The sequence below is a fragment of the Xiphophorus maculatus genome, chromosome 9, assembly GCF_002775205.1.
Source record: "Xiphophorus maculatus strain JP 163 A chromosome 9, X_maculatus-5.0-male, whole genome shotgun sequence".
Lineage (NCBI taxonomy): Eukaryota > Metazoa > Chordata > Actinopteri > Cyprinodontiformes > Poeciliidae > Xiphophorus > Xiphophorus maculatus.
Window position 1 is genome coordinate 19,978,229 of NC_036451.1, and position 10,739 is coordinate 19,988,967.

At 37.3% G+C, this 10,739-nt stretch overlaps 1 protein-coding gene and 1 long non-coding RNA gene across 2 annotated transcripts; both read right to left on the bottom strand.

Moving 5' to 3' along the window:
- Nucleotides 1-1,339: 1,339 nt before the first annotated feature.
- LOC102229982 (granzyme-like protein 1) lies at nt 1,340-3,226 on the bottom strand. The gene is made up of 5 exons (XM_014471326.2): nt 3,102-3,226; nt 2,766-2,925; nt 2,495-2,633; nt 2,056-2,280; nt 1,340-1,942 (listed from the first exon to the last, which is right to left on the bottom strand). Exons 1-5 carry the CDS (start codon nt 3,157-3,159, stop codon nt 1,778-1,780), a joined length of 747 nt encoding a protein of 248 aa, XP_014326812.1. The 5' UTR covers nt 3,160-3,226; the 3' UTR covers nt 1,340-1,777.
- A 562-nt stretch (nt 3,227-3,788) lies between these two features.
- Nucleotides 3,789-5,783, bottom strand: LOC111609687. The gene is made up of 4 exons (XR_002753257.1): nt 5,682-5,783; nt 4,553-4,707; nt 4,330-4,454; nt 3,789-4,151 (listed from the first exon to the last, which is right to left on the bottom strand). It is a non-coding gene; the product is annotated as an uncharacterized LOC111609687 (long non-coding RNA).
- Between the last annotated feature and the right edge of the window lie 4,956 nt (nt 5,784-10,739).

A 10,739-nucleotide genomic window follows, 5' to 3' on the forward strand; every position in this document is an offset into this window, starting at 1 on the left:
TCAAAAAGGCCTGATATCCCATTAAAGTCAATAAACTTAAATGCATTTGGAAAAAAAAAAGAAGAAAGTAGCCTTAATATATCTAAAGTTGAAAAATGAAAAGAGACTGTGATCATAACTTTGAGAAGTCTAGAAAGCCTGGTTCATGAGCAATAATACACATTCGTCACAAAAAGGAGATTATGTCTCATTTGTAGACTCAAACACTCGAACGTCCAGACACACAGCTTCAGAATTTGTTTTGTTTTAAACCTTTTGATTAACGCTTCTTAAAGTAGCTGCACAACATATCATGTCAACTTTGTGTGACGACCTAAACTGGCACATATAATAGTTTTTCATACGTTAATTTATGATTTAGTCATGCATATTTAATAATTACCTGGTCGCTGGGGAAAATTCCCAAGTGGACTATTTGTTGGGTTGTGTTATGCAAGAAATAGATCATTCTCAAACAATTTGCCAAGTTCTGAAATAGCAGAGTACAGAATCTCACCAAGGATGAAGGATGGTCAAAACTTCTCTTTCCAGATATTAGTAATTATTTATTTGTTCTGCTGATTTTAATCTAATTGCACAGACACCGCATTATAAGTGATACATGCTAACATCAATAACTGGCAATCACTGAACTGAAAAAAAAAATATTAATGACAAGATGCGGAGTTATAACGTTAAGAACTGGTAAACCTCCTTCTGCATTATTACATATTTTGCCTAGAAGACAGGACTGTTTAAAGTTTAAATGAGCTAGCCCAATCTAGGTGATCTCTTTAGCATCCACACACCTGTGAGAACAGCCAACCAAATTATCCTCAATGTTTAGAGGTGAAGGACCATTTGCTGTGGCAGACGGTGGAATAGCTTAGCTCCATCTGCATTGTTTGCACCATAAAACCATTAAAATATCAGCTTAAAATTAATTTGTTTTGTCTGGCCTACGACTTATTGTGCATAGGATGCTAAATACTAAATCACATACTCAAAGGAGAGGAAAAGATAAAGTTTAGAATAAATAGGAACATGGTTAACGGACAGTGACTCTAAATCAGATTAAATTTGCTCATATATGATCTGATTATGATCTGATCTTGTTAATTTTCTCTTGCAGAGAGCGCTTTATCTTGTTGAGATGATCCAGTTATGAAGGGTTGAATTTAAAATCAGTAAACTGCAATTCTTGAGCTGAAAGACAACACACCCTTTTAGAGCTTAAGGCTAATTTATGAAAGGTTTATTGTTATAACTTCAAGAAGTATGGCAACTGTCCTCCTTAGGCAATGACACACATTCTTCACAAGGAGGGAGTGCTGTCCTCTTTTTAGTGTATCAGTTGCTGAAAATAAAAGCCTATACTACAAGTTTCAGAAGACAAGTTTATTGTTATATATATATTTATATATAAAGTATATATATAGCACAAACATAGAGGAGAGCCAATTATGGACAATCATGGATAATCTTTTCACACACATTGAATCTCCAATCATTTTACAACTATCTAGGTGTTATCAAACATTTGTTAAAGTTTAGCTTCAACAAACTGACATTTCACATCAGTGTCAAAATAGGTTCTCAAACTCAATATAGAAGAATATTAACAAATTTCACAATCAGACTATGTTCATGGACTGGCGACCTGTCTAGGGTGTACCCTGCCCCTCTCCAGAACCCACTAGGGTGGGTGGGTGGATGGCCTATGTTCATAATATGCTGTAACTTTTAGCAATGAAGTTACTAAAAGTAAAGTTAAACATGATTGAATTAGCAAGGTCTTCTACTTCTTGCTAAGAGCCTTTTTCATTGTTGAGGTGATCCAGTCAACGTAGCAAGGTATCTTTGTGTAAGCAACCATTGAATGACCATCTGGGCTTTGAGACATGAAGGCCACAACTCCATAAGCGGTGTTTTGTCCACATACCAGTGGACCTCCAGAATCCCCCTGCAAGAACATACACATAATGTAGAGATCACTTGAGTGACAATGAGATGTTATATTATCAGTAACATTTCAATAGTTTGCTTTATTCTGAAAAAAAAAAAAAAATTACATACCTTACCAGGTCTAGCTTTTCCATTTGAACAGTATAACTTAAGTTTAGTACAATCGCTATTTTCAATTAATGTGACATTCATTTCCATGAGTTTGTCAGAGATCACTCCATCCGGACGAGTTTGACCCCAGCCGGAGACGATGCAAGATTTGGGCAGAGTCACATCATCCTGGCTTGCCAGAGCGACGGGTTTCACAAAGTTGTTCACCACCGCTCTAGAGCTTAGCTAGAAGAGTGATGAGTTAAATGAAATATAAATAAAAATCCAAACTCATATTGTACTATGCACATTTCCTGCAAATGCATTGTTTTCTAGCATGAATTGTTTTCTAGCATGAATTGTTTTCTAGCATGAACTGAACTCATTATGATTTTGGCATGTGTGTTGAAGAAAAAACTAAAGCAAATGGCAAAAATATAAAGCATTTGTTCGTTTTTACCTTAAGGAGCATTATATCATCGATATATGCATTTTTGTCGTAATTTTCATGAGGAAAGGCTTTTTCCACAGTTCGATCCTGTATTTCGTCATTTTTCAAAGATTTTGTATTATCAACTCCAAGGTAAATTGTATAATTGCTGTAACGAAATACCACAATAATAAAAAGTGCAAGCATTCAGGTTCCTTCTATATAGGCAGTAATTACAAATATATGCACAAAAATATGCACAAATATTGTCAATAAATAAAAATGATGGTTTAAGACAGACTTGGCTTGGCAGTGGGCAGCAGTCATCACAAAATCCTCGTTCAGAAGAAATCCATCACAGAATGATTCTTCATTATTGGCCAGGTGCCTTCTTATGAACATCATGTACGGCCTGCTGTGTGGCTCAGCCACATGGCCTCCAATTATTTTTTCAGTTCGGCCTACAGGGATTATTTGATACAATAGATTTAATATAAACACATGCACAAAAATCCTTTTCTTATACAGTTGAGGTTAGCTGTATAATGTTTAATTATAATGGTCTGTGGAACTCAAAAAAGACAAATTAGCTGTTCCTCAAATTGATGGTTTTCATGCTATGGAAGCATTTTCTTACCTTGATCATAAAGAGTCAGCAGGACCATCAGTACAGGCAGTTTGTTATTGAAGAACATGATGTGATCACAGTCCAGCTGAGCAACGGTGCTGAGCAGCCGAGGCACGAATAGTTGACAAGTTCAAACCCCCATATCTCCTGGCTTTTAACCAAAAGGGGATGTGTCTTAACTTGCACATGCAAATGACGTGGCTTCGAGACACACTCAGACAGAGCCTCACTGAAATACAGATTTTAAAAGAGAACTTTGGGCCAATGTGTAAAAATGCCCATCAATCCTGCAATTGTGTTTTTGCTGCACGGAAAACATTTATACTAGTATTTCCAGTTAGCAAACTGAAGAATCTCTTGTTGCAATAACAACAACAAAAAAAAAAATCAATTTATTTAAATGATAATGAATTTGGAAGCAAGTTTGTTTGTGACGTATGATGCCACACAATCAATTATTTGCACTCCTCCTCGGACTCTATAACACATGGCACACGTCTAAAGAACGAGCGTAAATTAGATTGAAGGCTCGAAAACGTGACAACATTTTGGCAATAAAGCTGACTTTCTTTATTAATTACACATGATCTTCAAAAGGAGGCAGCATTATGTTTTTAGTGTATCAGTACATATGGAAAATAAAAGCACACACACCCTTCAATAGAAAACATGTTTAATTTTATTTGTTTGCTCATGATTCAGCACAAATGTATAAGTCCACAAGCCATTGCCTGTGTTGGTCTGACAGTATTATGAATTCATTCACTTGCAATTCTCTCAGTTATTGCGTCAGCTGGTTGTCAGATAACATGTGAAATTAGATGACACCTATCAGCCAGGTCCGTAGTGCAGGTTTTCAGAACAGTACAAGTTTTCCTTCCTGCAGTTTGCATTTTCGATCAGTGTTGCGTTGATTTCCATGAGTTTGGGGGACAGCAGCCCATCTGGTGCTGTTTGACCCCAGCCAGAGACGATGCATGATTTCAGCTGAGCCTTATCATCCTGGCTTGCCAGATTGATAGGTTTCACGTTATCTTTAAAGTTTGCCTTGGAGCTCAGCTTTAAGAATAGTGCAAAAAAAAGGAAGTATAATCAGCATTAAGATTTGGTTTTTGTGGTTATTTTAGTTTGTTAGTATCATGGTAGCATGCATGGTTTGTAGTATCAAGATCTTTGCAAGTGATACCATGAAAAAGAAAGATAGCAGCCAATACATAAGATTTACAACTATTGTTACCTTGAGGAGCATGACATCATTCTTAAAGGTTTTATTGATGTACATGTGAAAATGCTTGTTCCACTTTTATGAGCTTCACTTAAAAATGACACATACTGTGAAGTCCAATATAAACTAAGTAATCCCTGTAATGGGAAAAAAGGAGAAAAATCTGCTTTTGCATCATATGCCAGATAAAGCACAATTCATGTCAGTAAAAAAAGGTAGTAAAAAAACGACTCACTTGGATTGACAGTGGGCAGCAGTCATCACAAAGTCCTCACTGAGAATAAATTCATCACAGTTTCTTATGTCATTTGACACATCTCTCCACAAGCACCACGTAGGGCCGGCTGTGTGGCACAGCTTCCCGACCTCCAATTAGTCTTCCTGAATAAACTGGAAAAAAATCTAAACATAAGTGTTCAAAATCATGCTTTTCCACCACAGGAGTTCACTTCCTCCCGTACAGCACGATGCATTTGAGAATGCATTTCTGGACCCTCTGTATAAAGTAGTTCATGAAATATCATGTCAACTTCAAAATACAGTACATGCCCTTTGATTATATGACTTTTACATATTTATCTCCATAAAGCAGTTTGAAATTTACTTTCATCTTGGTTCAACATTTGTTTACTAAACATGTTGGACATTTTATTTGCAGAATTTCTAAACCTAAAGTACTCAGGATCTCGGGTTATTTCAGATCATTTTTGGCCCTGCATTTCAATCATGTGTTTAGGTGAGTTTTCTTTTTCTTCCTCCTTCTGCCTTTTTAGATTATAATTTTTAAAGCTGTTTATTTAATTATGATAGGATCTGACTTTGAGTTGTTATGCTTTGTATTTAGTTCATTTTTATCCCTGTTATCAACTTATTTATTTATTTCAGTCTGCTGATTTATGTTTACTCCTTGCTCCTCTCCTGACTTTCTCTCTCCTTCTTCAGTCTACCTGTCTGGCCTCAACCCATTACCAATCAGCCACTGGTTCTCTGTCCAGTAAACAAACTCCCTATTTAAGCTCCTCATTGTTCATTCACTAACTGCTGGACTCTGCTGCTGTCTCCCTCATGGTTTCCCTTGCAGTTATTTCTTGCCTCCAACGATGTATTTTTGCTCTTCCTTATTGTAAATATTTTTTATATATATTTCCCTCAAATACTCTGAAAATTCATCTGTTGACTCTTTGCAACTGGGTTCATAACTAATTATGACAAAAGTTTGATTTAAATAATTTTAACGTCAGGTAAACACAAGCCCTTTGACATTTCACAGTGTAATCGGCACATTGTTTACTTACAAAAATATATATGTATATATATATATGGCCTTCTTTAAATTAAATGACAAGAATCAAGAATTACCTTACCTGGACCAAACAACGTGAGCACAACCAATAGTACCGCCACTGTGCTGTAGCTAAACATGACGCGGCCGCAGTCCAGCTGAGCTGCAGAGCTGAGCAGTAGAGTTCAAGCGCCCAGTCGTTCTTTCCTGCTTTAGAGAGAGAAAAGTTCTTGCATTGCTCATGTAGGCAACACATTGTTTGTGTGATGATGTGGCTTCTAGTGACCTTCTTGTGTAGGAAAGTAAGACAGCAGCCTTAAAGAATGACCTGAATGTGAATGTACACTTTTAGTCACCATGTTAGTCATTATTAGTATACTGTTAAGAAACTTCCTTTTTTGTGGGGAGTTGGGACATTTAGAGCTGAAAATATAGACTGCCACGAAAGCATATTCATTCAAATGTCTTCTGAATGGGACTGGTTTTATTATTGTTGCTATTATTTGCTGACCTGCTAAAAAGAGAAATGCATGTATTGGGGGGGAAAAGTTGTTTTATTTATGCAGATCAGTTTGTTTTTCTTCCTTTGAATTTTCAGAGTGCGCCTGATTGTTAGGCTGTGAAATTGGAGAGAAAAGAAAAGCACATCAGTCATTTCAAGATCCAGCACTATTAAAGAAAGAGAAAAAGAACATTTACTCTCAAACTGCTTCTGAGTGGTCTTATGTGAAGACAACTAAATAGATAACAGAGTTGAGGTGAGAGCGAGAGAGTAAGAAGTCATCTGGGAGATTTAGATAGAATGAATTCTTAGAAGTAGTTACATGGTGACAACCGACATATTTTGAGTTTTAAAAGCATGGGCACCATCTCACTGCTGAAATGTTTGATTTTTCTAAAACTAATTTGCATATTTTTGGAGATAAACATTTTACACAGAATGTTTTATTCTGGTGCCTTGCCTATTTCAGAAGTTAAAATAAGAAGAGTCAAATAACAAATGCACTATTTTTGTACATGTATCCTAAATACCTTGGCCTAGACTGACATTTCCATAAATTTGCAGTGCATGAAAAACCGCTTTTTAAAAATGTCAGTGCAAGTTAACTTGTAATTGACTCAAATAGTGTATGCCTCAGGATGAATCAGACCGACTCAGTGAGCTGTAATATAGCTGGTCATAATTTATTCACCAGTGCTTCTGTGGTATTACTCACAAGATTCAACAAGCTCTGTTGACATTTTGTGATCAAAGCTATGGGCTTCTAAGAGGAGACTCTGTGTCTGTCATGCACCCTCAAAGGTAACATTATTCTGATGCTATCATGTCATAAGAGGGCGAATAAAAATATAATTTATTTCACAGTGTGGTTTGCGGAACTTGAGGCGAAATCTAACCCATGGAACTACAGGAATGAAGAAATGATTAGAATTGAGTTGCAAAGAAAAGGAGTTCAGGCCGAACAGAGCAGATTTATAAATTACAAGAACAGAGGAAGTGCTGTTCTCTCGGGTCGGGAAAACAAACCTCAATCACTTTTTATTAGGAGAAGTATGATGTAATTAGTTGAGCCTACCGATAGCTCAAAATTAAAAAATTATTTGTAATTCCCAAGGAAGTTAAATGTTGTTTGTTATCCAAGGCTCTTCAAGGAGTTGTTGTAGATGCTGATTACTGTGAGCAAGAAGGATATCCTGTAGCAATCTGTGTTACTATGATGCTGGAGAAGCCTCTAGCTGAAGACACAGTTGTTGTACAAAAGACTGATGAAGTGAATCCTCAGGATTAGCCAGAATGTTTTTTTTGTTTGTTTGTTTTATGATGAATCTCCAGAGATTTTACAGTGGAACCATTGTTTTTTATGACCATGGTTAAACTATTTAAGTCACTGTCTTTGATGCTGCTACTGTCCAACAAGCACTTCCCACATTGTGAATATCAGAAGTATCTTGTGAAAAAACAAAGAACCTACATTTCCCCAGGAAGTGCAGCCTGCTCCGTCTCTTCTTCAAAAATGGCTACACTGTTTCGTCTCCAGTCCAGTTTATTGTCCAGGTGAACACCAAAGTATTTAAACACCTCCATTACCTCTCCTTCTTCTCCTTTGATGTACCTGGTGTTTGGTTGACAATTATCTCATATTTGGTCACTAAAGATGAGGTGATTGCTTCACACCACGCCACAGGACGGTTCACCAGCTCTCAGTTCTCAGCTGCCTGACCATCTCTCATACACCCAACAATTAGGGAGTCATTTGAGCATTTCTGCAGATGACAGGTGTCTGACTTGTAATGGAAGACTGAGGGGTACAGAGTAAAAAGAAACGGTAAGAGTACAGTCCCTGGTGCTGCTCCTGTCCTGAAGACCACCTAGTTTGACATACAGTTTTACACAGTTAAGCCTCAAACTGTTTGTCAGGTAGTGATTGATCCACTTGGATGTCAAGGCCTCCACCTGTGTGTCTTGGAGATTTGGACAAAGATCAGGCTGAATTGTATTAAATGCATGGAGAAATCAAATAACATGATCCTCACAGTGCTGCTTGCTTTGTCCAGATGACAGTGGGTTTGTTAAAACGGGTATGACGGCATCTTCAACTCCATTTCCACGTAATTCTTTGCTTACCCAGTTACGATTAGGCTCTTCATGACTTTCATATTGTGGGACATAAGGGCAACAGCTCTGTTTTCTTTGGTACTGGACTCAGGCAGGATGTCTTCCACAACATTGGAATCTTTTTCTGGGTCAACCCAAGGTTGAAGAGGTGCTGTAAAATCCCACAGATCTCCTCTGCACAGGCCTTCAGTACTCTGGGGCGCTCACACCACCTAGACATGCAGCCTTGGCCTGCAGCTCATTCTCTCCACGGAGCAAAGCGAGCACCACCATCTCCTGATTTGAAGACAAACATGTAGAAGCAGAAGGATCCATGGCTCATGGAAAATCCTTTCACTTCCAGGGGTCTCAATTTTCTTTTCTTGAGGGGAATTGTCCTGCAACTTTTCCATGCGCCTCTGCTTCAACACACCCAAATCAAGCAACAATTAGGTCATAAGGAGGAATCTGAAACCATGCATCTTTTTTTTTCCACAAAGTTGCTTGTGGAGGTCTATCACATCATAGACTCTGACAATATCATTGGAAAAAAAATCCAATGAGTATGGATACCTTAGCACTGGCTGGACAGTGAATGTATGATATACTTCAGATCTAAGTAACCAAAAGATCCAAAGTATTGAGGCCACTGTTAGCATTAACTTCCTTTTCATCTTTTTGGCAGTATGATCAAACATGAAGGAATGCATCTTATTAACCACAGTGTATGAATATGTCTTTTACTTCACTTCCTATGTCTAGACACAAGTATTTTCCCTTTATATCTTTCTCATAAACCTTCATGTAATTGTTTTAGCGAAGCAAAAAAAAAAAATGTTAATGTGTTTTAAAAAAGACGAAAGGAGGGGGTAAAGGAGTTGTGTAAGCAGGTTTTAGGATGTGAGCGCCTGGAGTCCAGGGCTGTAATGGGAATCACAGAAGGACTTCCAAAGAGAAGCTTGTTTGGTAGAACAGGGGTCTTTACCACTAGCCTATCCCTTTTATGAGGATCACGGGGCTGACAAGAGTGGCTGGTTTATCCATTGGACATACCAACAAGGTAAAAGGAAATATGATAGTGGCCATTAATCAAAGCAAAATTACATATTTATTAAGAAGAAAGAAAGAATGACAACACTAAAACCAATGGACAGAGAAACAGAACTTCCTGGAACAGTTGCAATATATCAAACCGTGTCTTTAACTGAAAACGCATATGTGGATGCTCAGAAGAGACCTGTGCTGACGTGATACTGACTGGATTATTTTGCAATCGTCCTGATATCATCTGAACTTTATCTCTTCTCAAAAATTCAAAAGTTGACTATAAAAAAAATTACTGCACGTATCCTTATCTCTGGAGTTATCGCCACTGAACCTTTTAAAACCTAGAAGGCAAAAAAGCAGAGGCAAAATAAAAACGTATATTAACAAAATGATTAGGGTTAATTTACAACCATCTGCAAAAGACAGCAAACCTGCTGTTCTGAGAAACATAAAATCTAAAAAGTTAAATAATGCTTAATTGCATAATAACCTCCCCCTGACCCCACTAATGAGCATTTTATTCAATGAGATAAACTTGGAGATTTTACATAGTGAGTAAATCTTCATGTGACTTGGTTAAATGCCAGTACTTTACTACACATACTTGTCATAGTTTTCTTCCAAATATATTCAAAGTTGGGAAAACACTCGGCTTCAAAAATTACCTCTATGGACTGAGAAAATAACTGCGAATGTGATAATTCTACACAGAACTATAATGTTTCTATAATTTACAACGTTTCATAGAATGAGCTAATTTGCTGCCCTCATTTCAGCCTCGATCTTGACACTCATCTGATTTCAGCTGCAAAGGAAACAGCTCAAACAACTTGAGCACGTATGCATGTGGTTAAACAGAACGTAGTGCAGCAACTTATCAGTATAAGATGAACAGATATAGCAACAGTTTTTCAAAATTTGAAAGTCTAGGAATCCTGAATGTGGATTGTTGCATATTTGCTTTTAAACTAAATAAGGTGAATCGTATGACGAAATCTGGTGCCTGGTAACATTGCAAACAAAACATAAGTGGAAATTCTTATGACGAGGCTGAAACAAACATACCACAATATCTGCATTAATGCAGTAAAATGATCATGTCTATTGCAAAAAGAGCTTGATGTGTAACATGCCCCAGGTGGATTAAGGCTCTGAGCTGAAGACATTCACACATTCACACTCCAATTTGTGCATAGGCTGGAAGACCAAAATAATTTTTCGTTTTTTCAGGATGCCAAATATACCTTATAGGCCGTCAAAGAGAAGTGCTGACAACACATTTAGTAACAAGTATGGAGGAAGGTGAGGACCAATGACGAGGACTTTTATTAATTGGCTGCACATTGGGTTTGGAAGCTTGTTTGACAAGTCACTGCTCAATGTAAGAAAAAACAACTAAGATGGATCAACTCTAAGTGGATTTTAAACATGCGTCTGTCTAAAAATACTAAGATGAGAAATGAGAGTACAGTATGCAGTGCCATCTTAATAATTTCC